Source organism: Capra hircus, chromosome 2 (assembly GCF_001704415.2).
Source record: "Capra hircus breed San Clemente chromosome 2, ASM170441v1, whole genome shotgun sequence".
In the NCBI taxonomy this organism is placed as follows: Eukaryota; Metazoa; Chordata; class Mammalia; order Artiodactyla; family Bovidae; genus Capra; species Capra hircus.
This window is the reverse complement of record NC_030809.1, coordinates 167899-194899: the sequence shown is the minus strand read 5'-3', so window position 1 is coordinate 194899 and position 27001 is coordinate 167899. Positions and strand designations below refer to the sequence as shown.

The 27001-nt window shown below is 62.8% G+C and overlaps 1 protein-coding gene across 2 annotated transcripts; it reads left to right on the top strand.

The window, feature by feature from the left end:
* Nucleotides 1-26838, top strand: EPHA2 (EPH receptor A2). 2 transcript variants are annotated; one of them, XM_018054598.1, is made up of 17 exons: nucleotides 2-133; nucleotides 4411-4478; nucleotides 6308-6977; nucleotides 14859-15014; nucleotides 15098-15430; nucleotides 16129-16244; nucleotides 16649-16802; nucleotides 17248-17347; nucleotides 17789-17844; nucleotides 18010-18135; nucleotides 18229-18414; nucleotides 18544-18605; nucleotides 18739-18948; nucleotides 19105-19254; nucleotides 19910-20103; nucleotides 20650-20805; nucleotides 25897-26838. In XM_018054598.1, the coding sequence occupies exons 1-17, from the start codon at nucleotides 49-51 to the stop codon at nucleotides 26000-26002; spliced, it is 2928 nt and encodes a 975-aa protein (XP_017910087.1). In that variant the 5' UTR covers nucleotides 2-48; the 3' UTR covers nucleotides 26003-26838. The 2 variants fall into 2 exon arrangements, with proteins under 2 accessions (XP_017910082.1, XP_017910087.1); XM_018054593.1 differs by having other exon boundaries at nucleotides 1-133; nucleotides 18229-18605.

Here is a 27001-nt window from a genome sequence, read left to right as displayed (position 1 = left end):
GGCGTGCGGAGCGGGGCGCGGAGCCGGGCGGAGAGCGAGGAGCGCGGCATGGGGCGTCGGGCGCCGCCCGCCTGCCTCGCGCTGCTGTGGGGCTGCGCGCTGGCCGCGGCCTTCGCGGCGCAGGGCAAGGAAGGTAAGCGCTCGCGGCCCGACCCCGGCCCCTGCTCCGTCCCGAGCCCGGCGCGCCGGGACGCGCGCCACTTCGGAAACTCCAGTCCTAGCGTGCTGAGGTCCGGAGGGCTCGCGGGCTGCGAGCCGGGCGAGTCTGGGACCCCCGCCCCAGCCCACGCGGGGCTGTAGGCGCTCCTAGTACTAAGAGGCTGGGGCCCGGGCGCGCGGGGCTCAGAGGCCGCAGAGAAGCGCACTCGGCGCCGGCCACGAGGCTTCAGGAACGCGTCCCGGCGGGGTCGCGGGGTCTCTTGGATCAGGAGTGTCCGGGGGTCTTTCCCGGGGCTCAACTTCGTGGTGACCTGAATTCGCTAACCCTCTTGCCCCGATTTTGCGGAGAAAGCGTTTCTGTGGAGGCCACTCACGTTGGGGAGGGGCTCTATGGCCGGCAGGGACACCCTTGCAGAAGCCCCAGCTCCCTGAAGTTTTCTCTACACCCCGTGATGCCTCCAGTCGGGGAGGAGAGCTCGCGGAGAGTTTCCGGCCAGTTTGTCCACGCACAGCCCTCCTTCCCGCCCCGCACTCCGGGACTCGGGGGGCCGGTCCCCGCGCCGCGAGTGCGGACAGGAAGTCCCAAAGTCGAGCGTTCTGAGCGACGGGTGACTCAGAGCCAGGAAATGCAGCAGGTGGGGGCGCGGCCTGCCAAGGTGTGGGGCCGGCACCCCAGGGCCACCGCGGAGTCCGGGCACCCGGGGGTGGGGGCCTGACTCACCCGCCCCCGCCGCCGCGCTGGGTGAGGGGCCGCGAGGACTTCGCCCAGGGCGGGGCCGCGGGTGGGTGGGGGCGTTGCCGCCTTGGCTGGGGTCGCGGAGCGGACGGGGGCTCTTGCCCTTGGCCGAGGCGCTTCCTGTCCACCCGTCCACCCAGCCGAGGCCGGCTTCAGTTTCCGACTGAGAAGGTCTGCCCGCCCGCGGGGGCAGAGGAGGTTTCCGCAGGCTCCACCAGAGGGAAGTGCGGAGGAAACCCGGGCCCCGTGAGAAGTTTCCTTCAGCCTTGCCTTCCTTTTCCGCCTCCCGACCTGGGGTTGGAAGTTTTGCTGTTCCAAGTTGGGAGTAAAAGAGGCCCGAGCCGGAACTCTTTGGGGGTGGGGGTGGGGGTGGGGGCGGCATCTTGCCCGCGCCTCTGATCAGTCGGGGTTCCCGGTCCCAACTTGCAGGCTGAGTGGGTGGGCTCTTCTGTGACCCTCAGTATCCCCCCACCCCACCTTTTTGTCCTCCTCCTTCTGGGGGATTGTGGTTGGAGGGAAAGAGGGAGACAGCCGCATTTGCTGCAGGCCTTTCCTGAAGGCCCGGGAGGTGGGGTAGGGGGATCAGGCAGGACTGGTGCCCTGGGTGATGGCTGTGCTGTAGCCTTGCCCGGGGGCCGCTGTCGAGCCCCTCCTAGCCTAGATGACTAGTGCCCACCACACCCCGACGTGCGTGGCATGGGGGAGGAAAAGGACCAGGGAAGGTTTTTGCTCAGGCTCCCAGAGTCCCTGTGAGGGCCTCCCCAGGGAGCTGTGCCGGGGGAGCGGGGGTGGGGGGTACGGGTGGGATGTCCCAGCTGGGGCTCCACATCCGTGGAGCCTCTGCCTGGAGATGGGCTGGGGGTGCAGACACAAGCCCCTTCCACCTTCGCCCAGCTGCTGCCCTGTCCCTCCTCCTTTCCGTAAGTGCAGGACCCGGCTGCCTTAGGAGCCTTAGGCCCCATGGAGCCTGTTAAACTCTTAGCAGCCCCTGAATCCGTCCTTTTACAAATGGGGAACCTGAGGGCGCCCTGAGCCCTTTGTCTCCAGAGGGTTAGCTCTGAACATCTGGCTTCTTGGGCTCCAGAGCCCAGGGCCCCTGCACCCAGGTCCTGGGCTGGGTTTTCCTGAGACGTGAGAATGCCTGCAGGGCTTGCTGGCCTGAACTGGGAGGTGGGCTGGAGAGCGCTCCCGAGGCCTGGGAGCCCTTGGCATCTTGGTTCTCTCAGAGCCCAGTGTGCCCTCTGTCCCCTGTCCCCTTTTCTCTTCGTTTCTCTCCCCGTCCTGTCCCCCAGCCCCAGTCCCCTGCCTCTCTGCTTTGTTAGGAACCAGCCTGTCTCCTTCGGAGGGATGGGGAGACCAGGGAGGTGATGCCTTTGAGTAAAGAGCTCTCAAGCGTTGTGGCCCCACTGGGTTGATATTTGCGATGGAATTTCAGACTGAGAAGGTTTTCCTGCGGGTGGGTTGAGGGCCGGGGCCCCTGGATGAGCCCAGCTTAGCCCAGGCCTTGGTGAAGCCTTCAGGGCCCGGGAGGGGCTCCCGGGCCCTGCCCCGCCCCTGCCCCGCACCAGCTGGGTCCCTGGAAGCGGCTCAGGGAGAAGCCACCCGTCAGGGTGGGGCCGACGACGGGCCGGGCGCCTGTTCCTGGTGATCGGCTCTAGGGAATTTCCCCCAGGAGGGAGGGGGCTCCTTCCTGTGTGAAGGCTTCTTTTCTTCTCCAAGGAGCCCTAAATTTCTAAAAGTAGGTCTTGGGCTGAAAGGGGAGCAAGCTCTGGCAGGGGTCGTGGGGGTCCCTCCGTGCCAGGTTAACCCTTCAGCACCTGGGAGCCATGAGCCCCCTCCCTCAGGCGTGTAGACTGCAACCCCCCCGCCCCGCCCCGTCTAGGGAAGGGGGGGTGTCCTCTCACCTTTGTCCTCCTACTTCCCCGGGCTGGAGCCAGGAACCCCCAGATTCCTTCCTGTGCAGCCAGAACATTCCATTTGCCAGTGGGCCTAGTGAATTTCCCAAGCCTGTGCCTCGGGCATGTCCGAGCAGATCCCTGCCCCTGCCCACCCCCCAGCCGCCCTCCCCTGTCCCCTCAGCCTCGGGCTGTGCCATCCCCAGCCGGGCTGTGGGCCTTTCCTGGAGGGCCTGGCCGGGTCAGCAGCAGTCAGCTGGCAGCGTTCCGCTCCCAGTCCCGGGGGAGTGGGGTGGTCTGCCCTCAGCAAAGGGTTTCTCAGAGTCTGCCAGGCTCCCTTCCCCATCCTCTGCATCTGTCTGAATCAGCTCCATCTCCACCTGCCTGGGATTCCACCCTGAGAGGCATTCAGGTCCAGGCCTTGAAGAATGCTGCTTCTTGGGGCTGTGCTCCTCAGGTTTCAGAGTCCAGAAGAAGTCAGCACTAGGCCCCTCCCCGCCCCCTCACCTCAGGGCTTTTCCTGAATCTGGGGACCTTACAGAGGGTCCCTGCTTGTTCTCCAGGCCCCGGATCCTCCGGGGAGGGTCGCTCTTATTGGTAGCTGCCTGGACGTTACTTGGAAACGGGGCAGGAGGCTGCACCAGGGGTCTTGACTGCAGTTGATGAGGCTGGCAAAGCTAGGGGTGGGCAGTGGGAGGCGCCTGAGGGCACGGCTGGATCTGGGGAAGTCCCTGGCAACGTGTTCTTCCCGAGAATGCCGATGCCTCTCTGGGGACAGTGAGGTCCTGGCAGCTGTTTGCTCTGGGCCTGGACGCTCCCTTTAAGGGTTTCCATCTCAGTCCCTGGACACCTCTGGCAGGTCAGTGGCCAGGGTGTCAGGGACTGGAGGCAGCGGGAACGGCTCTCCAGGGCCAGGCCTCGCCGGCTATGTGTGTCTGTGGGTCCCTCCTGGAGGCCCTGTGGGTTCAGGGCTTTGTCCTGCCTGCTCTGTGGCTTTTGTGGGGGGAAGATCCGTTTCCAGACACCCCCCAGCAATCCCACTCCCCTTCCTGGAGTCGTTGCCACCTGTTAACAGCTCTGTCCTCTTGGAAGGCCAGGAGACACGTATGTGCACGCGTGTGCTGCATCTGGGTGGCCTCTGTGGGGCTGAGGGTATTTTGTGCTATGTGTGTGGGGTGGGGGATGTGGCTGGAGCAGATAAGGGCGCCCCCAAGACCTGCGTGCGTGTGAGCTGCTGCAGAAGGGCCTCTTCCGGAGGCAGGCAGAGAGGCGTGGTGTCACTCAGGGCTGGCCGCTATCCCCTGCTGGGCTGAGCTCTGCCCTCTTTGCCCAGCTGGGGCCGCGAGTGGGCGGTGTGGCTGGAGGGAGAGGCCTAGTCCTCAACTGTCCTGCGCTGTGACTGTGACGAGGTCCCCTCCCTCCCTATGGGCCCTGTGTCCCTGTTTCTGGAGAGATGGGTCTTCTTGGCCGTGCTGACCCTGAGCGGTGGTGTCTCTCTCTGGGGGCTGGGGAAGCCTGTAAGGCCAATGGGGATTCCTGAGGGGCTCCTGCCTTTTCCACACGGCCTGCCCCCTGAAGACCTCCAAGCTGACCCAGTTTCCCCTCTCTGATCTCTTACAGTTGTCCTGTTGGATTTCGCTGCGGCTAAAGGGGAGCTCGGCTGGCTCACACACCCCTATGGCAAAGGGGTAAGCTGTCTGCGGTGGGTGGGGGCCTGGGGACGGGGAAGCTGAGACCCGGGGAGGATGGGGCCTGGCCCAGAGCTGATGGTTCAGCCAGGGTTTAAATCCAGGTTTCTCACCAATTAGGCAGGCTGGGGCGAGAGGGCAGGGAAGGGCCCTGAGAGGTAGGGAGAGCTGGGAGACAGCCAGAGGCCTAGCAGAGCAGGACCCCAAGATGCCCCAGAAGGCTGACGCCCAGAGGGACCCCCTCTGGCTCCCACCATTCCCCTCTTGGAGGGAAAGAGTTCAAGGCTCCCCCTGTCTCTCAGGTCCCGGCTCAGGAGACAGGGATGAGCTAGAGACACAGAACGGTGTTCCCAGGTCCCCGCAGCCCCGGAAGCCGGGTCGGGTTCCTTCTGGCCAGGCCCCTCTCCATGCTTCTCCAGCTGTTGCTTCCCTTTCCTTCTTGAGGCTGAGTTTGCTTTGTCTCTTTCCCACCAAGTCCACCCCTCCCCTCCCCCGCCTCCCCCTGCCCTCCCCTCCCCTCCCCCTGCCCTCCCCTCCCCTCCCCTCCCTCCCCTGCCCTCCCTCCCCTGCCCACTGGTCCCCTGCCCTCCCCTCCCCTGCCCACTGGTCCCCTGCCCTCCCCTCCCCTGCCCTCCCCCTGCCCTCCCCTGCCCTCCCCTCCCCCTGCCCTCCCCTCCCCTGCCCTCCCCTCCCCTCCCTTCACCCTGCCTTGCTGTGTCCTGGATGGGTGGGCAAGACCCCAGGGCCCTCTCCCCAGCTTGGTGTGTGCTGCTGTGTGGCCTTGGGGAGGATACTGATGCTCTGGGCCTCAGTTTCCCCCATATTGAATTTGTTCTGGAGCCTGAGCTGTCTCCAGGGGGTACTCAAGACCGTTTCTGTTGCTGGCCAGATCTGTGAGTGAGCTGGGCACCGGCCCCTGGTCACCTTAGCTCCGTAGGCCTGGAGTTTAATGTCAGCAGGTTCCAGGATCCTGGAATGTCATCCAGCCAAGTCATGACACAGAGTAGGAAACTGAGGCCCAAGGGCATCTGAGGCCAAGGTCGCACAGTGCAGCCCAAGCCTTTCTCCTTGGCCCCTTATGCTTTTTTCATACCTATGTTCATTCACTCAACAAATACTTTGCTGAGTACCTACTGCATTTGAGGTAGGCCCTGGGGATGCAGAAATGCCCTAAGGAGCTCAGACTCTGCTGTGGCAGCAAGATGTAGCTGTCACCACGTGGGTGCTAAGACGGCGGAGGCCATGGGAGTCTGAAGGAAGCACTCGCCCCAGCCGTGGCCCAAGCTGGGGAGCCTTCCTGGAGGAGGCTGAGCAGTCATCTGAGCAGTGATGCGGAATCAGCTGCTGTTGCTGACCCGCTCCCTCCCCTGCCACTCGCGTGCGTCTGCACAGGGCGTGATGGTGATGGCGATGGTGCCAGGTGCCTTGTGTGCCCGCCGCCCACGCCAGGCCGTGTGCTCAGCATTCGGTAGCCGTTCTGCGTTCATCTTCGCAGTGAGTTTGTGGAGTAGCTCTGGCCCCCATGGCAGGATGGCGACTTTGAGGCTCAGAGAGCTAAAGCCACCTGCCTGAGGTCACATGGAATCCCAGCCTCCGCCCTCTGCTCACTGTCTAATACAGGGGTTTAGCACCCCGGCACTGGTGTCAGGGGTGACACCAAGGGGTCAGATCCAGTTCAGCCACTGGTAACGCGTGAGGGAGACTTGGAGCCCCTTCCTGGACCCGAGAGTGAGGCTGGCAGGAACCGGAGAGCCTAGCGCCCGGCCCGCCTCCCGGCTGGTGCCTCTGGGCCCGTCCCCCTGCCCACACTCCCCTTCCGCCCCGCACAGTGGGACCTCCTGCAGAGCGTCATGGACGACGCGCCCATCTACATGTACTCCGTGTGCAACGTGGTGGCCGGCGACCAGGACAACTGGCTCCGCACCAACTGGGTCTACCGCGGGGAGGCCGAGCGCATCTTCATCGAGCTCAAGTTCACTGTGCGGGACTGCAACAGCTTCCCCGGGGGTGCCAGCTCCTGCAAGGAGACCTTCAACCTCTATTACGCCGAGTCGGACGTGGACTACGGCACCAACTTCCAGAAGCGCCAGTTCACCAAGATCGACACCATCGCGCCCGACGAGATCACCGGCAGCAGCGACTTCGAGGCGCGCAACGTGAAGCTGAACGTGGAGGAGCGGTCCGTGGGGCCGCTGACGCGCAAGGGTTTCTACCTGGCCTTCCAGGACGTGGGCGCCTGCGTGGCGCTTCTCTCTGTGCGTGTCTACTACAAGCAGTGCCCCGAGCTGCTCAAGGGCCTGGCCCGCTTCCCCGAGACCATCGCCGGCTCCGACGCGCCCGCCCTGGCCACGGTCGCGGGCACCTGCGTGGAGCACGCCGTGGTGCCCCCCGGGGGCGAGGAGCCGCGCATGCACTGCGCCATGGATGGCGAGTGGCTGGTGCCCATTGGCCAGTGCCTGTGCCAGGCAGGCTACGAGAAGGTGGAGGACGCCTGCCAGGGTGAGTGAGGGCGCTGCGGCGGAGGCCGTGCTCCAGGGCTCTGGTCTCCGCCCTTGCAGGCGGGGACCTTGGTGAGGCTGTCCTTGCTCTGACACGCGGTGGTTCTGTTAGTGGAAATCTCAGAGGCTTCCTAGTTCATGAGAACGAACCCACTGAGGAAAGGACAGGGTGGAGAATGTGAGTGAAGACTCTCAGACAGGAATGGAGGTGAGAGTGTTAGTCGCTCAGTCATGTCTGACTCTTTGCAGCCCCGTGGGATGTAGCCCACCAGGCTCCTGGGTCCATGGGATTCTCCAGGCAAGGATGCTGGAGTGGGCTGCCCTTTCCTCCTCCAGGGATCTTCCCAGCCCAGGGATCGAACCCAGGTCTCTCGCATCGCAGGCAGACTCTTCACTGTTTGCGCCACCGGGGAAGCCCCCAGACAGGAATCCTGGTGTTCACGTCTAGCGGTGTGGCTTTCAGCCAGCTCTTCACCCTCTCTGCATCTGGGTTTCCTTGTCTGTACGATGGACGGGAACACAGTGCCCATCTTGTAGGGTTGTTATGACAGTCAGGTGACTTAATACTCGTGAAATGCTGAGGTCAGTGTCTGACACAGAAGTGTTTTTAAGTGTGATTGTTGTTTTTGGTTCATCCCAGAAGTTTACCTTGAGTATCTACTGTGAAATAGTGCGGTGGGCACAGTGCCTTCAGTCCCAGGAGCCGGTTCCTTCTCTGTTGACTCACTGTGTGACCCTGGGCAAGTCACTGAATCTCTCTGGGGCTCAGGCCCCTCTTTGGTTCTTGGAGGTGAGTGAAGTGGACCCAGGATTTGCATCCCCTGGCCGCACGTGACAGTCTCCTGAGAAGCTGTTTGAAAAAGGCCTGCTTGGGAGGGGTGCTCAGGACTGCCTCCGCTGCCTCCCCCACCCCGGGCCATGGGCCCAGATCTGCCCACCGGGGCTTCTGCTGATGACGAGGGGGCCGGCATCATCAGACTCTCTGGGGACAGGGCCCGAGCTCTCATCGAGAGGCCATGGCTTGGCACAGCCAGGCCTGTGATAGCGGAGCGCACTGAAGTGACGTGGATTCTTTCAGTGGTGACTTTTTCTGGAAATGGCTGTGGGGCAGGGCCTTTGTGGAATGTGGGCCGACCTTTGGCAGGCTCTGGGAGCTTCTTTGCCGAGATAAGCGGGGTGTTGAGAAATCGGGGGTTCGGGGCCTGCACTTACACACACCGACCGGTGACCTTTGGTGAGTGTCTCTTCACCTCTGGCCTCAGGCTTCCTGATCGAAAGATGAGAAGTTCAACTGTTCTAGCAGATTGTATTGTTACCTAGCAACCGTGTATCCTGCGAGGTTTCAGGTACTGGAGGACTCTGAAGCCCTTTCTCACGGGCTGCACTTGCCTCTTAGAGCCAGTCCTCAGAACCTTGCTTAACACGGTCTGCAGCCCCGAATGAGAAGTCTGCTGAGAGCCTCTCTGCCTGTGGTGCAGTCTCTGCCCTGGCCCTCCCACCACCCTCTGGCCTCCCAGCTGCCCTCTGCTCCTCAGCTGGCCCTGCCTGTGGTGACCTCAGGTGCACGCCCCCGGGTTTCAGACAGTGACCGCCGGCGGTTGGGGGGGAGGCCGCCCTGGGTGAGCAGACTCCTCCCCATGACATCCTCACACAGGAATGCGGGCGGGGGGTGGGGGGCAGCTGAAAACTTTCCACAGGCTGGTGATTCAGGCCCGGCCGCGGTAAGTGGACAGTTGAAGTGGGGGGTGTCTCTGCATGAAGGGGGGTCGGGCTTCCCTCCCTGGGAGCGGGGGATCCGGCCTCTCAGGCTTTGTTTGTGAAGAGTTGAGCTGCCCCAGGAGGGAGGCCTGGTTTCCAGGACCGGAATCTTTGACTTTGCTCCAGGGACCCTCTGCCCCACCAGCCACCTGTTGCCCTGGTTTTTCCCCCTTGGAGTCCCTCTCCCTAAAGTCCCTTCCGTGTGGCTCGGGGGCCCTCTGTGTGGTTGGGAACTCCCAGCCTGGCAACTCTGAGCCTGCAGCCCTTCCCCAGCCCCCCAGGACCCTGATGGCGGGGGAGACCCAGTTACAGAGCTCGGTGCTGCCCCGGGCAGGCGCTCCATCTATCTGTTCCTGCAGGTCTGTTCTGCCGCTCTGAGAGGCAGGGACTGCTGCCCGTCCCATCTCACAGACAGGGAACTGAGGCTCAGAAAGGTGAAGAAACCTGCCTGGCATCACACGGCTGAGACTAGTCGCCCCAGGACTGGATCTAGCCGAGGCAGCGGCATCCAGGCCAGAGGATGGCTCAGGAGGCGGGGCGGGAAGTGACCGGTTCCTCTGGAATCCCTGAGTCAGCGCCCGGCCCGGATGGACGCTCAGGGCAGCAGGGTGGCAGGTCCTGGCACAGGCGGTGAGGGGGCTGGGGGCGGGGGCTCTTCCTGAGCACGTTATGGAGGAAACAGGGAGCTGTCAGACCTGTCCCCTGCCTGCCCTCCGCAGAGCCGTGTGCCGAGAGGGCCCTGCTGTGGCTTGACTGGTGACAAGCCAGGCCCAGAGTGGGGCTGGGCAGCCCCAGGTTACCAGCACCTGGCCCAGGTGATCGCCAGCTCCTCCCTAGGGTCCCCTCCCCAGGAAGCTCAGGAGAGAGCTACGTGGGCAGTGGAAGGGAGCCGCCACCCAGGTGCTGTGTGGACAGGTGGGCACGCTGCCCGCTCTGCCAAGCTATGTCAGGAATGAGCCCGCTCCCCTCCGGCGCCCCTGCCCCCAGCCCTGCCTCGGGGACGCTGGAGCCGCTCAGGCTGACTGCCATGTCCCTTGGGGCGGCTCTGTCTCCCTATTTGTCTCGGCTTCCTGTCCTGGCACAGCAGCTGGCAGCTCGGCCCGGGGACTGCGGGCCAGGTGAGCAGGTGGCCAGCAGCTTGGTCCAGAGGCTTGGTCCAGCAGCTGGGGCGGGGGCTTGGGGGTCAGGAGGTCTCTCCTTGGGGGCTTCTGCTCCCTCGAGGGGCCCAGCCCCTCCCCGCTTCGGTCTCTGTACCCCAGTGCATGGACACCTCATCCCATGCCGAGCATTTCCCAAGTGAAGTTTCCTCCGTCTTCACAAACAACCCAGAGAGCCCGAGCAGTTTACTCCCATTTTACAGATGAGGAGACTGAGGCCCTGGGAGAGGAAGTGAGGGAGGGAGCTGGGGCCTGGCACGGGGAGGGCAGTGCACTGTCTTCAAATGCCCCTGGCATGTAGCTTTCTACCCGCAAGCTGTGTGACCTTGGTGAATCTCTTTGGGGCTTCATTCTCCCCACCTATAAAATGGATGGGCTGGAGCCTTAGCACCCAGAGCTACCTCCTGTGACTTTCTGCTGTGGTTCCTCCTGAGAACCTGGCTTGCTCTGGCAATCTGCAGACGGGGTGACCTCTGCATGGCTGGCACCTGAGTGGCCCAGACCTGGCCCAGGGTCCAGAGCTGAAGAGGAGGCACCCCACAGGGAGGCAGTGGCTCTGGGTGAGGGGCAGGGTGTCCCTAAGCACAGCAGGGGCTGATGCCCAGGCCGAGCGGGCAGTGGTCTGTGATCTCTGGGGAGGGCCCCTGGCATCACTTCCATGGTTTCTTCTGGCCTGAATGGGGGTTGGAGCTGTGGCAGCGCCACCCCCTCCCCGCCCCCGCCCAGCCCTCAGCTCACACCGAGGGAGCGCAAAACCTCCGTGGGGGGCCCTCCCTTCCTCCCGCACTGAGGTGAGCGGGTCCCCAGAACGGAAGGAAGGAAGCAGGGAAAGCAAACAGCAGATGAAAGGCTGGTGCCGGGGAGGCGGAGTCTGGCTTATCGCAGCCTGGTGGAGGAATGTGCCCACAGAATGTTCCCCGGGGTGTGTGGGAGCCGGGCCCCTGGGGCTGGGGCTGTCAGCGCCCCGCATTTGCAGGGTTGCCGACTGCTGCCCGTCAGGTGCGGGGCAAAGTCCAGGCTTTGTGCCTTTGGGCTGGAGTGGCCAGCTGGCCCGGGCTGGGGCAGGTGACTGACCACAGGTGGATTGCCACTGCCACCTCTTGACCCTGTGGCCTTGCCACCGCCGGCCGGGGAGGGGCTGGGCCTGGAGGAGGGGCTCTGCCGCTGGATTTGCGTCACGCCAGAGGGCGTATGTCCCTGAGTCATCCCACGCTGCCACCTGAGGGGCGGGCATCGGGAACTGGAAAAACCAGGGTACACCCCTGGGCGCAGCCACCCTGCCCCCGTTCCCCTGCTCAGAGAGGCCTGGGCCTGCCAGGCGACAGGGCCGGGGAAGTTCTCCACGGGTGTGCCAGAGCCAGGATCTGGAGCTGGGCAGGTAACATCTCGGGCACCATCCCCCAGGTCTCCTGGGCACTGAGACGTTCGTTTCTGTGGCCCTGGAGCCTGTTTGTGATGGGCACGCAGGCTCCGTCTTTACTCACATTCATTCACCCGTCCAGCTGGCAGATGTTAGCTGAGCGTCTGCTGTGTGCCAGGCCCTCTGTCGGGCCAGGGGACACAGAGAAAGCAGTTCCACTCCTGCGCCCCACCAGCTGCCTGTCTCACAGAAGACCCAAAATCGTTTCAGAAGAAGTCCGAAAGCCAGGGCTGTGAATTCCCCTGGAACAGAAGCGGTGTTTTCGTTTCTTGCCACGGGCAGCTAGCATCACGTCAGACACGTAGGAAGTGCTCCGTTTCTGTTTGGTAAACACAAGATTGAGTAAGAGATGCCCTGATCGTCAGAAGGGGCCAGAGACTGGAGAGTCTGGAGGGCTGTGTAGAGGAGCTCAAGCTGGGTATTGAAGGATGCATAGGAGTTTGCTGATGGGTGAAGGGACAGTGGGTATTCTGTGAGTGAGTCATGTTTCGGAGTGTGTGACCACCCAGTGTGGCCCCTGTCCCCATCGTCTGCCCAGAATGCCAGGAAGTGCAACCCTGCAAGGTCAGGAAGACGCGGGGGCCTGCCAGTGGCAGACGCGTGGGCTCCGGGGCCCCTGAGCTTGGGCACACCCTGCCGGGGCCCGGGGAGGGCCCCGGGGAGCTCTGCGGCTGGAGGAGGGGGCAGCACATTCCCGTCAGGCCAGCACGTGCCCTGCTGGGGCTGCCTCTCCGCTATTCTCTGGCACATGCCCAGCGGAAATCTCTCCAAATTCCCTCTTTCCTGCCGGCAGCAGGCGGGCCACCCCCGGCTCAGACACCAAAGAACGGAGCCCGCCTCTCTCTGCTCCCGCTTCCTCCTCTGGCCCGGGGCTGGGGGGCTGGGGGGCAGCCACTGGGGCGAGGGGCCCTGTGGGGTTTACAGGTGCTGAAAGCCTTGTGGGGGTTGGGTCCCTCCCCAGCCTGCGTGCTTGAGCTGGGGGGTGTGATTATGTTCTCGGGGGCCCCTGAGCACCCCGCCTCTGCGGGGCCTGGACCACCTGCAGCCAGTACTTACCCAGGGTGTAAGCCCCTCTGGCAGACAAGTCAGGGCATTCGGGGGAACTGAGATCCCAGGATAAGCAGGGCCCAGCTTTCTGAAGTCTCAGTCTAACTTGTAGGTTTGGGGGAGGAGAGAGCTATTTTTGTATTGTAACAGATAAGTAATGAGAGAGAATGCAAGATACACAGGGGTTCCTTAAACGCAACTGGAGGCTTGAAAGGCCTTTGGGCCTTAACATAGGAGGTCATGCTGGTGGGCCCTACCAGCCCCTCCCTAGTGGCCTGGGTGATGCCGCTGTTTTCTCCCCAAGGACACAGAAGTGCCCCGTGTTAGGAGGCGTCACCAACTCCCCTCCCCCAGCTTCTCTGAAATCAGTCTTGGGATTTTCTGGCTGTTGAAGCAGTCGGGCCTCCTCTCTTCTCTCTTTGGGGTTAAGAACTTTGATTTCTCTTTGCTCCAAACTGACATGTTTGTGGGGAAAGGAGGGGGCTTTGAGGTCTGGCATCCGGGGTTTTGGTTTTGGTTTCGTGACTTAGGAGCTTGTTGACCTTGACCAAGGTGTTTTACCCCTCTGAGCAGCAGTTTCCTCACCTCCAAAGTGGAAAGCATCATAACAGCGCCGAGTATGATAGCAGACTTATTGTGACGACTAAATGAATGTCAAGTGCTTGCTCCAGAAACTGCACAGAGCAGTTGCCTAATCAGTGGTCGCTGTGTGTGACGGGCTCCAGGCTACACTGTCCTGGACAAGCCCCCGCCCCTGTGGTGTGTCCCTGAGCTCTCTCAGGGCCTGTGTTGACATTCCGCTGTGGCAGGACGGGCAGGAGATGGGGGAGAAGCTTCCAGGATAGTCCCCTCGGGCCTCGGCAAGCAAAGTCATTAATGGGAGTCACCACTGAAGACTAGAAACTGGGTGTCCTTTAATTCCTTTCCCCTGACTCTCCACTCTGCTCACACAGGGAGCTAGGCAAGCAGGCAGGCTGTCCCCAGCTTCTTTCAGCAGCATAGATCTGGCCGTACCATTATTCTCGACAGCAACCTTCAGTGGCTCCCACGCCCCTGGGACAAAGTCCCAGCTCCTTGATCTGGCGTGAAGGGCCTTTCTCAGCTCGCCCCTTGAGGCGGCCCAGACCTACTCCCTGCTGCTCTCCAGGACTGTGCCCACAAAGCCACGCATGCTTCCCGTCAGTCTTGCTCTTTCGCACCGCTAACTCCACCTCCCACCGTTTCTGCCCTGCTGAACTCCTACTCAGCTCCTAAGCCCCGGCTGAAATATCCCACATTTGACTCCACAAGCCTCTGGCCAAGGTTGTTTCTACCCCATAGGCCTTTGCCCACCCCTCTCTGTGCGTCTCCTCCCTGAGGTCAGGGGCTTTGTCTCAGGGCTTCCCTGCTGGTTCAGATGGTAAAGAATATGCCTGTGATACAGGAAGCCTGCGTTATCCTGGGTAATCCCTGGGTCTGGAAGGTCCCCTGGGGAAGGGAATGGCTACCCACTGCAGTATTCGTACCTGGAGAACCCCATGGACAGAGGAGACTGGTGGGCCACAGTCCATGGGGTCGCAGAGAGTCGGACACGACTGAGCAACTAACACTTCCACACTTTCGCGTGCATAGGGCTGGACAGAGTCGAGGATCAGCGTTTGATGGACATGACACTGGAGCTAGACGCGTCTCACTCCGCGTCTTCCCACCGAACAAGCTGAGGGTGGGGGACAGTAATCGCAGGCTTGGGGAAGAGGACCCTGGGGGCCCCCACCGCATTCTGGCTGCTCCAGCAGCTGCCCAGCCCCGGGAGAGCCCTGCTCAGGGTCTGCGTAGTTTCCGGCAGGGCAGGACAGGGTGACAGGAGGAAGAAGCCTCCGGAATGAGGTTTCTGAGGCCCTTCCTGGCCTGGCCGGGACCGTACCTGCCACCAGGGAAGGAAGAGCTGCTTCCTGGCGGCCCTTGTGAGCAGAGGAAGTGACTCGGTCCCTGAAAGCAGATCCAGAGAAAATGCTGGGGGTCTGGGCTTTCCTGCTTCTTGGGGCCAGCCCCAGGACAGGAAGGCGGTCCAGCCTCGGGGTGGCGGGAGCCCCCACAGAGCTGGCACCGTGATGCTCCTGGCTGATCTGCTGGGAGGCCAGGCTGGGGGTGTTGATGGGAAGAAGGCAGTCACGGCCCAGGCAGCTCGCAGTCCAGGGGGGACCTGCCAGGCTGCACAGACTCAAGGGGGCAAAGCAGACAGGCAGCTTCCTGGGGAGCTGGAGGCTGAGATGTGGGCCTTGAACGCCCAGCACAGGGGTGGGGCATTTCCTGCAAGAGCTCGTTGGGGTGGGTTTGCAAAGGTTTCTTCCTGGGCCCCCTGCCTGAGCTAGGTGCTTACCACACACTTCATCATCACTCTCGCCAGTGACCGGACTGGCCCACAGAGGCTCAGTGGCTTGCCTGGGGACCCAGGGAGAGGGAGAGGAAATGTCGCTGGGGCTGGGAGCAGGCTGAGCTGACTCTGTCTCCGTGCCCCCAGCCTGCTCGCCGGGGTTCTTCAAGCCCGAGGCATCCGAGAGCCCGTGTCTGGAGTGCCCCGCACACACCCTGCCATCCTCCGAGGGTGCCACCACCTGCGAGTGTGAGGACGGCTACTTCCGGGCCCCGCAGGACCCGCTGTCCCTGCCCTGCACGCGTGAGTCTCCCGGGGGCCAGGGCGGGCTGGCTCAGGGGGGCGGCTGATGCTGACCTGTCCATGCCCCACCCCGCCCCGTGCAGGCCCCCCGTCCGCCCCGCACTATCTCACGGCTGTGGGCATGGGCGCCAAGGTGGAGCTGCGCTGGACGCCCCCCCAGGACAGCGGGGGCCGCGAGGACCTCACCTACAGCGTCTCCTGTGAGCAGTGCTGGCCCGAGTCGGGCGAGTGCGGGCCCTGTGAGGCCAGCGTGCGCTACTCGGAGCCGCCGCTGGGGCTGACCCGCACCAGCGTGACCATCAGCGACCTGGAGCCCCACATGAACTACACCTTCACCGTGGAGGCCCGCAACGGCGTCTCGGGCCTGGTGAGCACCCGCAGCTTCCGCACCGCCAGCGTCAGCATCAACCAGACCGGTGAGGGCCCCGGGGTGGGACCGTGCCCGTGTGACCCGCCCAGGTGGGGGCACTTCCCTAGGAGGGTCACCCGGAACTCCACCAGGCTCGGAGGGAGGCAGCACAGAGGGGTCAAAGGCACGGTCCCTGGAACCTCTTCTGAGCTCTGTGACTGTGGGCAAGTTACTTAATCTCTCTGAGCCTGTTTCCTCACTTGTCAAGTGTCAGTCGCTGAGTCGTGTCTAACTCTGTGACCCCAGGGACTGTCACCCGCCAGGCTCCTCTGTCCATGGGATTCTCCAGGCAGGAATACTGGAGCGGGTTGCCATGCCCTCCTTCAGGGGACCTTCCCAGCCCAGGGATCAAACCCCTGTCTCCTGCACTGCAGGCAGATGCTTTACCCTCTGAGCCACCGGGGAAGCACCTGTAAAATGGGGGTTATTTAAGGGCTGTTGAGAGAATGTAAGAAACACTCATACGTAGCCTGGTCCATGGAGAGGTTATCGCGTCCCTCTTAGCATGCAGCACTCATAGACACTCATGGGGCCCCTCATGTGCCAGCCTGTGTTGGGGCCCCAGCCTGGGGCTTTGTGTTCTGGGCTGGAAGTTGAGAACCCCAGGTCAGGCTGTGGATGGGACTGTGTCTGGGTGCTCCCTCAGGAGCCCCCTGCCCCTGGGTGGCTTCTCACACCCCTTCCCGCCGCCACTGTCCCGCCCAGAGCCCCCCAAGGTGAAGCTGGAGAGCCGCAGCACCACCTCGCTGAGCGTCTCCTGGATCATCCCTCCGCTGCAGCAGAGCCGTGTGTGGAAGTATGAGGTCACCTACCGCAAGAAGGTAACGCGCACAGGGCCGCGGCTGGGCGCAAGGATGCTCCCTGCACAACGCAGCCGTCTGGAGAAGCTCTGGGTCTGGGGTCTACCTGGGAGTTGCGTCTCCGGGGCCAGCCAGCAGGGGTTTGTGGGGGAGAAGATGCACTGTTCTGGAATCCCTGGAAGAAGTGGGAGTGCAGGAGAGCCCAGTCCTGGAGGTCAGGCAGACCTGGGTCTGAGTCCTGGGTCCTGCACTTGCTGGCTGTGACCTGCAGCGAGTCACTTCGCTTCACTGAGCCTCAGTTGCACCATCTGTAAGAAGGGCACCGACCCCGCTAACACAGCGACTAACCCTGCTAAGCTGGAGTAGCTTTCCGGCAGGCTGAGCTGACAGCCCTTCTCCGTCCTCACAGTCTGTCCCTCCCACAGGGCGACTCCAACAGCTACAATGTGCGGCGCACGGAAGGCTTCTCGGTGACGCTGGACGGCCTGGCCCCAGACACTGCCTACCTGGTGCAGGTGCAGGCACTGACGCAGGAGGGCCAGGGTGCGGGCAGCAAGGTGCACGAGTTCCAGACGCTGCGTGAGTGGGGCCTGGGGTGCGGGCCGGGCCAGTGGCCCGACACTGCCGGGACATCCTGGCCAGAGGGAGCAGATCGAAGGACTTGGAAGTGCCCCCTTCCTGGTCAGCCGAGGCCTCAGACGGCCCTGCATGGGTCAGCCCCAAGCCTGGGAAAGGGGCAGGATGGAGGGTAGGGGCAACCAGGGCTGTGCTGTGAGAAGAGAAGGATGTAGGCTCTGGCCTTGACAGGCCCAGTTCAGATCCTGCAGTGTGGAGAGAGTCCCCCACACCTGCTCTCTTCCCTGGGGAGGGCCTCTCGTTTGCCGTCTGTGAAGTGGGGATAAGTGTCCTCATGGACCCTCAGGAGTAGGGGCCCCCAGCAAGTGTCTAAGGCTCTAAGTGCCAGGGGGTCACCATGGTTTGGAGCGTGGGGCTCCTTTGTCACGCTCTGGTCTCCCCCCGACAGCCACGGGAGGGTCTGGCAACACGGCAGTGGTCGGCGGTGTGGCTGCTGGTGCGGCCTTGCTCCTGGTGCTGGCAGGAATCGGCTTCTTCATCCACCGCAGGTGCGCGGGAACTCCTGGCCGGGCTCCCCAAGGACTGAGGCGGGACAGGGGGATGCAAACCTCGGTTTCCTGAGGGACAATGAGGTTGATAGGAATCTAGTCCCTGTCTCCCGGGGGGTGTGTGTGAAGATGCAGGACTTGTGTAGGGCTCTGCACAGGGGCTGGGGGGCGGGGCCCCGGGCAGAGAGGTCATCAGGATGGCATGTCGATACTTCCTCGGGACACAAGGGCAGGAAGCTCCGGGCGCTCTAATGCAGGAAGCCTGCATTACAGCCACTTAAAGGCCATTACAGGGTGTAGGTGCCAAGGAGGGAGCCGGCTTGCTCATTTCCTCTGCCCGAGGATACCAGGCCCCCACTCAGGGCCAGGGTAGGGTCAGGAGGCTCTGACACAGGGGTCACTGAGCTCCCTATGTGTCTGGTCTCCCACGGGACCTCACAGGAGGAAAAGCCTGCGAACACGCCAGTCCTCGGAGGACGTTTACTTCTCCAAGTCGGGTGAGCTGTGGCCCTTGCCGCCCGCCTGCCGTCCTCATGCCCCCTGTCTGTGATGGAGCTGGGCCTCCCCAGGGGCCCCTGGTCCATCGCCTCCTCCTCCTGCTGCTCTAGGGGCCCCTCCCCTCCCCAAGCTGTCTGTGACCCTGCCTCTCCTTCACCTCCCAGAACAACTGAAACCCCTGAAGACCTATGTGGACCCCCACACCTACGAGGACCCCAACCAGGCTGTGCTCAAGTTCACCACGGAGATCCATCCATCCTGCGTCACGCGGCAGAAGGTGATCGGAGCCGGTGAGGCTGTGCGCCGTGGAGGGGCCTGGGGTAGGTTGGGAGTGCCTGATACCCGGGCTGACGGGGCGCTTCTCCCACCTCACCTGCCTGCAGGAGAGTTTGGGGAGGTGTACAAGGGCACCCTGAAGGCGTCGGGGAAGAAGGAGGTACCTGTGGCCATCAAGACGCTGAAAGCTGGCTACACGGAGAAGCAGCGAGTGGACTTTCTCAGCGAGGCCAGCATCATGGGCCAGTTCAGCCACCACAACATCATCCGCCTGGAGGGCGTGGTCTCCAAGTGTGAGTCCCGGCTCCGGGCTGGGGGTGGGGGACCCCCGTACGGGACGGGAGGGGTGCCCGCTGGGGCCCCCGGTAGGGCCTCTGCTGCGAGCTGCGCCCCTGCCCTGACACCTGTGTGCACCTCCGCAGACAAACCCCTGATGATCATCACCGAATACATGGAGAACGGGGCCCTGGACAAGTTCCTGCGGGTGAGGATGTGGGCCCGGGTGGGCTGGGACCCTGTCTGGCGGCTCGGGGCCCCTGGTGGGCGTGGCCTCGCTGCCCCCACCCCCCATGTCCTGGTGGGCGTGGTCGGCTGGCTGAGGCCCAGTGCCCCCGCAGGAGAAGGACGGCGAGTTCAGCGTGCTGCAGCTGGTGGGCATGCTGCGAGGTGTTGCGGCCGGCATGAAGTACCTGGCCAACATGAGCTACGTCCACCGCGACCTGGCCGCCCGCAACATCCTCGTCAACAGCAACCTGGTCTGCAAGGTGTCTGACTTCGGCCTGTCCCGCGTGCTGGAGGACGACCCCGAGGCCACCTACACCACCAGCGTGAGTGCCGGGCGGCTCTTGCTGGGACAGGGAGCCTCGGGCTGGCGCTGCCTTTTCCCTCTCACACCTGGGGTCTGGGTCTCCGGGGAGTGTGGCCCTGACTGGGATTGTCCCGGGGTGCTGAGGGGACAGTCGTGACTGGCCTGGTCCCTGCAGGGTGGCAAGATCCCAATCCGCTGGACGGCTCCGGAGGCCATTTCCTACCGGAAGTTCACCTCGGCCAGCGATGTGTGGAGCTACGGCATCGTCATGTGGGAGGTGATGACTTATGGGGAGCGGCCCTACTGGGAGCTGTCGAACCATGAGGTAGGCCCCCTTGCCCTGCCCAGCCCGGTCTGGACCTGGGCTTAACCCTTTACTCATTCCCGAACCCCAGGGCTTGGGCAGAGAGGAGTTTGGGGCCCTTCATTGGTTCAGTGAATGTCTGTTGAGGGCCTACTGTGTGTCAGGCTGAGTGCTAGGCTCAGACCCAGTCCCTGCTGACACTCAGCGAAAGACCAAAGGAAGAAGCAGTGGGGTGGGGAAAGCGTGTGTGCCTGCACGTGTGTATGTGTGTGTGTGTCTGTGTGTACAAGTGCCTGGCACCTCATGCAACCAGGAGGCCTGGAAGGCTTCCCAGAGGAGGTGGCATCTCAGCTGAGACTGAGGCATAGTAAGGCGGCAGCCAGGTGAAGACACAGAGGGGAAGAGTGTGCAGGCTAAAGGGGGCATTGTGTAGGCACCCAGAAACTGCCAAGAGTCTGGCTACAGGGCCCACGGCATGGCTGTTGGCCCGGTGCCCTGCGAGGAGGCACGGCCAGGGGCCCTTCCTCTGGAGACAGCCTCTTAGCACTGAAGGTGGTGTGTCGGGCTCAAGAAAGGAGGCCCATGCCCTCTGTTTGGGGCTCCCCTTCCTTCTGCCAACCACTCTGTAGGAGTCTGGGGGCTGTGAAGGCGCCCTGACCGCCCTGCCCGCCCCCAGGTGATGAAGGCCATCAGCGACGGCTTCCGGCTGCCCGCGCCCATGGACTGCCCCTCCGCCATCTACCAGCTGATGGCACAGTGCTGGCAGCAGGAGCGCTCCCGCCGCCCCAAGTTCGCCGACATCGTCAGCATCCTAGACAAGCTCATCCGCGCCCCCGACTCCCTCAAGACCCTGGCTGACTTTGACCCCCGGTGAGTTCTGTGCTTTCGGTCCCGGGCTGCCCCCCAGGCATCCTCCTGAGCTGCTTCAGTGTGGCGGGCAGCGAAGGGTGGGGGGCGACGGCTCAGAAGTGACACGTGGGCGTTACTTAGCCCGGACCAGGGTGGCTCAGGCGATGCTAACGGAAGCAATCAGCATGTGTGGTAAACGGGCCGGCCTGGCGCTTGGCATGTTCGAACTCATTTAGACAGCTGAGGAGATGGTCCTGTAATTATCCCCCTTTTGTAGATGAGGAAACAGACACGAGCAATCAGGTATCTTACATGCTGGCAAGTGGTCAGGCTGGGGCCGTGGCTCTGAAAACCCGGCTCTCTTACATTTGGTTCTTCTGTGGGAACCGCTGGCGCTGCTGCCAGTGGAAGCAGGAGGCGGCAGGAGCCGGGGACGCGGGGTGCTCCCGACCTGCCAGGGCGCTGTCTCCTGGAGCGCTTCCTGACCTGGGGTCCCCGTCGCCCAGATGAGGAAGCCAGGCGGGGCGGCGGGGGGGCTCACCCGCAGCCCGGTGTCTGCCGTTGCAGGGTGTCCATCCGGCTGCCCAGCACCAGCGGCTCCGAGGGCACGCCGTTCCGCTCGGTGCCCGAGTGGCTGGAGTCCCTCAGAATGCAGCAGTACACGGAGCTCTTCCTGGCGGCCGGCTACACCTCCATCGAGGAGGTGGTGCAGCTGAGCAGCGAGTGAGTGCGCGCCGGCCCCCCCCGCCCCGCCACTGCCCGGCCGCCCGGGTGCGCGTCCGCCCACGCGTCTCTCTACCGCCCCGCCCCGCCCGCCCCGCCACGGCCCGGCTGCCTCTGGGCCTCCCACCCGCCCACGCGTCTCTCTACCAGCCCTGCTCGCCCCCTCCTCTCTTTCTCTCTCCTTCTCTCTCCGGGAGAGTGGCTTTGCAGGAAGGGCAGAACCAGGCCAGCAGCCAGCAGTCCTGGGCACTTACCCGCGGCTCCGGTGAGAAAACAATAGTAATTGTAGTCGTAACTGGCATCTGTTGAAGGCTGACCACGGGCCAGCTCTGCTTGAGCACACTTGGTTTTGGTTTTACAAACGCTTTATTGCTATAACTTAGATATTACGGAGGGCACATATCCTCACTGTGCAGATCAAAGTTGGGTTTTTCGGCTGCGCCGTGTGGGATCTCAGTTGCCCGACGGGGGGCTGAGCCTGTTCCCTCTGTGTTGGGAGCATGAAGTCTTAACCACTGGACCACCGGGGGAGGCCACGTGCTTGAGCAGTTTGACTCAGCCTTGCTGGTAACTCGGCAGGGGGCCCCTGTCAGTAGCCCCACTGGGCAGGTGAGAAACAGTACTGCCCAGGGTTCCACGGCCGTTAGGGGTACTCCAGCCCGGGGCAGTCAGGCTCAAGAAGTCAGAAACCGTGGAGCTCGTTAGTGGAGGAGTGGAGGCTCAGAGAGCTTACTGCAGGTCGCCCAGTTTGTAGCTGAGAAAAGAAAGGCTTTGTTTCACAGCCATCACCTGGTTGAATTCCCTGTTTGACTCGTGAATAGAGGCTATTATTACTGCTCCTCTCCCACTTAACAAGTAGGGAAACTGAGGCTGAGAGGTGATGCAGGTGGCCCGAGGTCACACAGCCAATGAGGCGCACCGTTCTCCTCCGGGACGCCGAGCAGACTGAGCAGAGACCTTGCACTTTCTTGGCTGACGTGAGGAGAGGGCACTGCCCACCCACCCCTGGCACCGCCCCCCGTATGGTTGCCTTGCAGCCCTTCGGTCCAGCGTGGGAAGTGGTGCCAGCCCCTTCGGCCCCGCCCCGGCTTCCGCCCTGCGGGAGCTCTCGTCTCCTCCCAGCTGCAGCATCAGGGACCCTTCCCGACACGGCCTTGGCACAGACACCTCTTCCCATCCCGGGAGGGAGAGGACACTGTCCTCTTGGCCTTTTGTGCTTCTAAAGATAGTGGTAGTTCCCAGCTGTGTCAGGTCCAAGGTCGTGGAGGAAACGAGCCTTGGGGTGAGAGGTTTTGGGAATCGCATGGGAAGGGCTCACCCAGGCCCTCTGCAGTTCTGGGTCACAGTTCTGGGGCTAGGGCCTCTGTCTGAACATCCTCCAAGGCCTCTAAAAACTGCTCAGCTGGACTTCTGACCTGCTGGTCAAAGCCTGTCAGAGCAAGCCCTGGCCTGTCCCACGGGACAGCCCGGATGAGAGTCAGGCAGAGACAGCTGACTGGAGGGAGGCATGGAAAAGTAGAGAAAAGAGACAGATGCCTGTCTTTTTTCACATAGAAGCTCAGCTGATGCACAGTGCCGGGCCGTCTGTGCTGCGCAGCACAGCGGCTCAGTAATGTCCCTGCACACGGTCTTCTCTGCTCTTCCCCTTGCGGCTTTGAGTACAGCGGGTGCTGGATGCGTCCCCTGTGCTGTACGTTAGGACCTTGTGAGACGGGCATCTTAGGGTGCCAGCCACTTGCAGGGTCCAGACCGTGGGCTCTGCAGTCACACCTGGGTTCGAGTCCCACACTGGCCACCTCCTAGCAGGTGGTTTTTGTCAGGTCAGGTTCCATCTTTGACCCTTGGTTTCCATTTCCCTGTTTGGGCGTGATGCACATGACCCACCTGGTACACAGTAGGGGCTTAATCCATGCCACGCTCCCCTTTTCCTCCATTCTGTTGCTTCCCACCCCCGCCCGTGGGCAAATACCAGGGTTCCTCGGCCACTTCCTGTAACCTGGGAGCCTGGAGCGGCTGCTTGGCCCTCCCCGGGGGCCCTGAGGAGGGTAGAGCCTCTCTGCCGGGTGAGCAGAGCTGAGGTCAGGGAGACATGCTTCCAGGAGACTCAGCTCCTGGAAGCTTCCTGAAATAGCCCCAGGGGCTCCTCGGCCAGTTCATTCCCATGAGCGGGAGCAGGGCTGTCTTGGGCCGATGGGGGTGAGTGTGTGTTGAGATCCAAGCAGGCCTGGATAAAGGCAGGAAGTCCTTGCACGCCTCCCCGCAACCTCACTGGTGCTCCAGCCCGGGGCCTGTGTGACTCACGCCGCTGCCTCCGTCTTTAGCTCCAATTAGACGAGAGAAAGGGGGGACCTCAGAGTACTTTTTAACCCCGGGGGCTGTGTCTACACTGCTGTGGGGCCCGGTGGGAGGCTCTGTGCTGCTCTCAGCTCAGAAGTCAGCCCTCCTGGGACGGCGTGTGGACTTCGGCTCCGCTGTCTCACCCCGGCCCTGAGTCCACACGCGTCACCGTCCCGAGGGGCAGGCTGCTCAGCCCCCTGGGGTCCCCCTGCGTGCACAGTCAGTCGTGTCCAACTCTTCACGACCCCAGGGGCTGTAGCCCACCAGGCTCCTCCGTCCCTGGGATTCTCCAGGTAAGAACATTGGAGCCGGTTGCCATTTCCTTCTCCAGGGGATCTTCCCGACCCAGGGATTGAATCCGGGCCTCCTGCTTGGCAGGCAGACTCTACCACCGAGCCCCCTGGGAAGCCCCTGTGGCTGTCCCACAGTGGCTGTCTTTTCTCAGCTTGAGCATTCACTGTGTTATTTTGGAGCCACTTGAGATTCTAGCTAGGCTAGTGAGTGGTTCTGAATGATTTTCGAGGAGCTAATGGAAGTCATAAGTGTTGCACCCCAGAAAAATACCGAGTCCAACAAAGGGCCTCTGCAGCGTCCGGGGCTGTGGCCCACCGCATCCTGGGGGCTGGGGGGCACTGGCTGACGGGTCTCTGGTCTCCACGTGCCCTCAGCACAGCTTGACGCTGATGGGACGTTTGCTGGGAGGATGAAAGGCCAGGCCGCTTTCCCTCCGCCCTGCTGTCCCCTGGCTCCCGTAGCCAGTGCGCAGCGGGCGCTCGCTGGCGAGGTTGTGGCCTCTGAACTCCCTCGGCGGGGAGGGGGCTGGCATTGCCAGGGCTCAGGAACATGGTGGGCTTGGTCGTGTGCATCCCCACGCCTGTGCTGGCAGTTGGTCCCGGGATGCCTGCCCAAGGATCCCCCGAGGCAGCGTCCAAGGCTGGGGCAGGAACAAAGCCGGATGGTCTGCCACAGGCCGCAGGCGCCGGCCGCTTCGTGGGGGCAGCGATGCTGCTTTTCCAGCGCCTCTGCCGTGCCGGTCAGCAGTGGCGCTGCTGCGGTGGGTGAGGGAGTTCTCCCAGGTGTCTGACTTTGGGCCTTCCTGCTGCAGTCCCGGGGCTGCCTCCCACACCTCCGCCCTTCCGAGGTCAGCACTTCTCCAGGGGCTCCCAGAGCCTGTGAGAAAGTCGTGTCTCTGGAGTTGCTTGCACCATATAATTAGCTCCCTTTACAGCCAGGAGAGGGCCCGTAAAAACCTGGGTGTTTTCATGGGTTGAGGCTGATGGGTGAGGATGGCAAAGGGGGAAACTCCCAGCGTGAGCAGTAAAGGTCTGCTCCAGGGTCCCTGGGAATGTAAGTGGTTTACGAGGGGATGGAGGGTCATGGGGGGAGGCGGGGGAGGCCCCTGGGCCCCTGGGCACGTCTTTCTACCATGCTGATGCCACCTTCCCCTCTGCCGCCAGTTTCCAGGATCTCCCACCCTCCAGTTAGGCACAGTTGCCTCCTTTTACAGGTGAGGAAATCGGGGTTCCTAAAGGGAAAGCCCCTGCCTCAGGGGAAGCTGGTCACCAGAAGCCCCTCCTGTTAAGAGACCCACAGAATGTTAACCTCTGATGGCCCCTCAGGGGCTTCCCAGGTGGCACTAGTGGTAAAGAACCCGCCTGCCAATACGGGTGCTGCAAGAGATGCAGCTTTGACCCCTGGGTCAGGAGGAGCCCCTGGAGTGGGGCGTGGCAGCCCCCTCCAGCATTCTTGCCTGGAGAATCCCGGGGACAGAGGAGTCTGGAGGGCTGTAGCCCACGAGGTCACAAAGAGCCGGACACGACTGAAACGACTTAGCACCTAGCACTCACGCCCCCTCAGTAAGGATTTCCTGAGTCCTTCTTCCGTTATGAGAATTTGGAGGGAGTGGGGGTGAAACAAGGCAGTGGCTGTGAAGAGACCTGGGGCAGAGAGCCTTCAGAGTCCCCCCGAGGGTCCCTGGCATCCGCCGATGGCATCCGTGCTGCCTGGGGAGGAGCCTTAGCTGGGCCTTTAGGACAGAGCCAGCTAGGGGGAACAGCCTTCCTTCACAGCTGGCTTGTTCGGCTCCTCCACCTCTCCGCTGTGTCCCTCTGGGCAAGTCAGTTCACCTTGCTGAGCCTCAGTTTTCTAATCTGCAAAATGGGGTCAAAACCAGCATCTACTATACGGATTTTGTGCCGATTTGATGAAAAAAAAAAAAAAAAGCCTCTCGCACTCAGAGCTCTGTCCTTTCTGAACTTGTTGGTGTCAGCCGGCTTGCTGGCCCTGGGCCCGCCTTCTGAAGCTGCAGCCCCGCCCCAGGTGCCACGCCCCTCTCCCCGCGCCGCCCCCCTCTCGGCACCCCCTCCCACAACCCCTCTCCCCCACCCCCCACACCCCTCCCCGTGCCGCCCCCCTCTCCCCACCCCCCCACACAACCCTCTCCCCCACCCCCCACCCCCCTCCCCCCTCCCCACGCGACCCTCTCCCCGTGCCGCCCTCCTCTCCCCATGCCCCTCCCCACGCGCCCCACTCTCCCCACCCCCCTTCACACGTGCCCCCCTTCCTGTGCTGCGCCCCCCACAAGCCCCCGTCTCCCCACGCCCCCCTCCCCGTGCCGCCCTCCTCTCCCCACGCCCCCCTTCCCCACCCCCTCCCCACCCCCCCAACAAGCCCCGTCCCCTCTCTCCCCCCCTCCCCGCGCCCCCCTCCACAGAGCTGCCCCTCACTGTCTCCCGCTCTGTCTCTCCGGCACAGCGACATCAAGAGGATTGGGGTGCGGCTGCCTGGCCACCAGAAGCGCATTGCCTACAGCCTGCTGGGCCTGAAGGACCAGGTGAACACGGTGGGGGTCCCCATCTGAGCCCTGACGCCCTCGAGAACCGAGAACCGTCTGCTGAGAATACTTGAAGAAGAACCGGACTGGCTCCCTTCCGCACTGGGCCACCAGGGACCGTATTTACTTCCAGTTTTTCTTTGCTGACACCATCCTGAGGCCTCTGCTGCGGGGAGGTCTTCGACGATACCTTGGCCTGAGCTGAGGAGATGCTCAGGGATCCTGGGCCGGACCGCCTCTTCGCTGACAAAGGACCGACTAGGCCTCCGCTCACGTGGCAGCTTCGTCGTGTTCCCAGCATCCCCGCCAAGGCCGTGGACCCACAGGTGGGCCATCACCACAGTGACCATCGCCTCGCTGACCATCTCCACGCGGGCCGTCGCCACGGTGACCATCTCCACGATGACCGTCACCTTGCTGACCATCACCTCGCTGACCCCTGCCTTCCAGAGGAGGAGCAGGGACCTCTTGCCGAGATGAGGAGGAGCCACACTCAGCGGGCAAGACCCCGCACGGTCCTCAGCCCCCAGCCCCGTCCTCAGCCCCCACGGGCCAAACTCTTGCTCCCCCGGGGCCCCCGCAGGATGCTTGGTTGTGTGGAGATTTTTTAAAATATATATATATTTTGTACCTTGTGAAGAGGATGTGTGTACAGCGGGGGGCCTGGCCGGGGCTCGGGGCAGACAGCGCCTGCATCGGACATTCCCAGACCCGCTCAGACACCATTTGCTATGTCAGTGTTAATGATTTTGTTCTGTTGGGGTTTTTTTTTTTTCGAACCTTAATTTATTATTTTTTTATATTTATTGTTAGAAGATGACTTATTTCTGCTCTGGAATAAAGTTGCAGATTGTTCGAACTGAGCTTGGTGTTCAGCCTTCAGAGGAGCAGTGGGGTTGAGAGGCTGCGTCTGAGGTAGGGGGGGCATGCCCCTAGGGTCCGGTGGTGAAGCGTCCTCACCTCCGATGCGGGCTGCGGGTTGGATCCCTGGTCCAGAAACTAAGATCCCACATGCCATGTGGTCGA